Source organism: Echinops telfairi, unplaced genomic scaffold, assembly GCF_000313985.2.
Source record: "Echinops telfairi isolate 266 unplaced genomic scaffold, ASM31398v2 ScPeMD7_12;HRSCAF=54, whole genome shotgun sequence".
Taxonomy (NCBI): Eukaryota; Metazoa; Chordata; class Mammalia; order Afrosoricida; family Tenrecidae; genus Echinops; species Echinops telfairi.
In genome coordinates, this window is record NW_022103909.1 from 1580099 (window position 1) to 1581221 (window position 1123).

Below are 1123 nucleotides of genomic sequence, written 5' to 3' on the forward strand. Positions count from 1 at the left end.
GGCCCCGCTCCTGGCCTGCCTGGACTGCGGCTGCGGCGTGGGGGCGGAGGGCGTGCTGGTGGTGGGCACCACCTCGCGACCCGGGGCTCTGGACGAGGCCACCCGCCGGCGCTTCGCTCTCCGCTTCTACGTGGCGCTGCCTGACAGCCCGGCCCGCGGGCAGATCCTGCAGCGGGCGCTGGCCCGTCAGGGCTGCGCGCTGAGCGAGCGGGAGCTCGCCGCCCTGGTGCAGGGCACCCAGGGCTTCTCCGGGGGCGAGCTGGGGCAGTTGTGCCAGCAGGCGGCGGCCGGGGCGGGCCTCCCGGGTCTGCACCGCCCCATCTCCTACAGGGACTTGGAGGCCGCGCTCACCAAGGTGGGCCCGAGAGTCTCCCCCAAGGAACTGGACTCGTTCGTGGAGTGGGACAAAATGTATGGCTCCGGACACTGACGGCCGCAGGCCCTCCGTCCCCAACCTCCTCCGCTTGGGGCCGGTGGCTGAGAAGGTGCTGGAATGGTAAAGGTCCGGTGGGAGGGCCGGGGTCTGCTGGTGGGTTTTGTGGTTTTTTTGGGGGGTGGGGTGGGGGAGGAAAATAATTCTGCGAGGCAGAGATGCCAGGCGCACCGCGTGCTCAGGATTTTCCTATTTATTGTGGACGGGGAGCTTCCCCCGCAGTCGGGCCAGGCACCCGGGACCTAAGGAACGCCTGCTCTCTCGCCACAATCCTTTGTCTCCTCGATATCTGAATGACTCCCGTCCCCCCCCCCCCCAGCTTCGATATCTGAATGACTCCCGTCCCCGCCCCCCCCAGCTTCGATATCTGAATGACTCCCGTCCCCCCCCCCTGCTTTCGCCCAGCTTTCCCTCACTGTCGCTTTGTCCCCGAACACGCCCTCCACCCCCCACTCTCCTTATTTCTCTTCTGCTCCTTTCTCCCTCCCTCCATCTATCCTCCGTGCTTCCGTCTCGCCCCGGCTTCCAGCGCCCTGCGTCCCTTCTCCGGGCGGCACCTGAATCGCTTCTTCCCGTCTTCTGCCCCTCTGGCATTCAAAGTCTGCGGTGCCCCTCCTCCGGAGAGTTGGAGACCAGGGAGGGGGCGGGGCAGGGAGTTCCCTGCACCTCTTATCCCGGGCCGGGCTGAAA

General features: G+C 67.1%; 1 protein-coding gene across 1 annotated transcript in view; it reads left to right on the forward strand.

Moving 5' to 3' along the window:
• The window catches only part of FIGNL2 (fidgetin like 2), a 2150-nt gene extending 1654 nt beyond the window's left edge, over positions 1-496 (forward strand). Inside the window, exon 2 of the mRNA XM_004711463.2 lies at positions 5-496. Coding sequence (XP_004711520.1) covers positions 5-430 — 426 coding nt within the window. The 3' untranslated portion in view covers positions 431-496. The remainder of the gene's footprint in view (positions 1-4) is intronic.
• The last annotated feature ends 627 nt before the right edge of the window (positions 497-1123 follow it).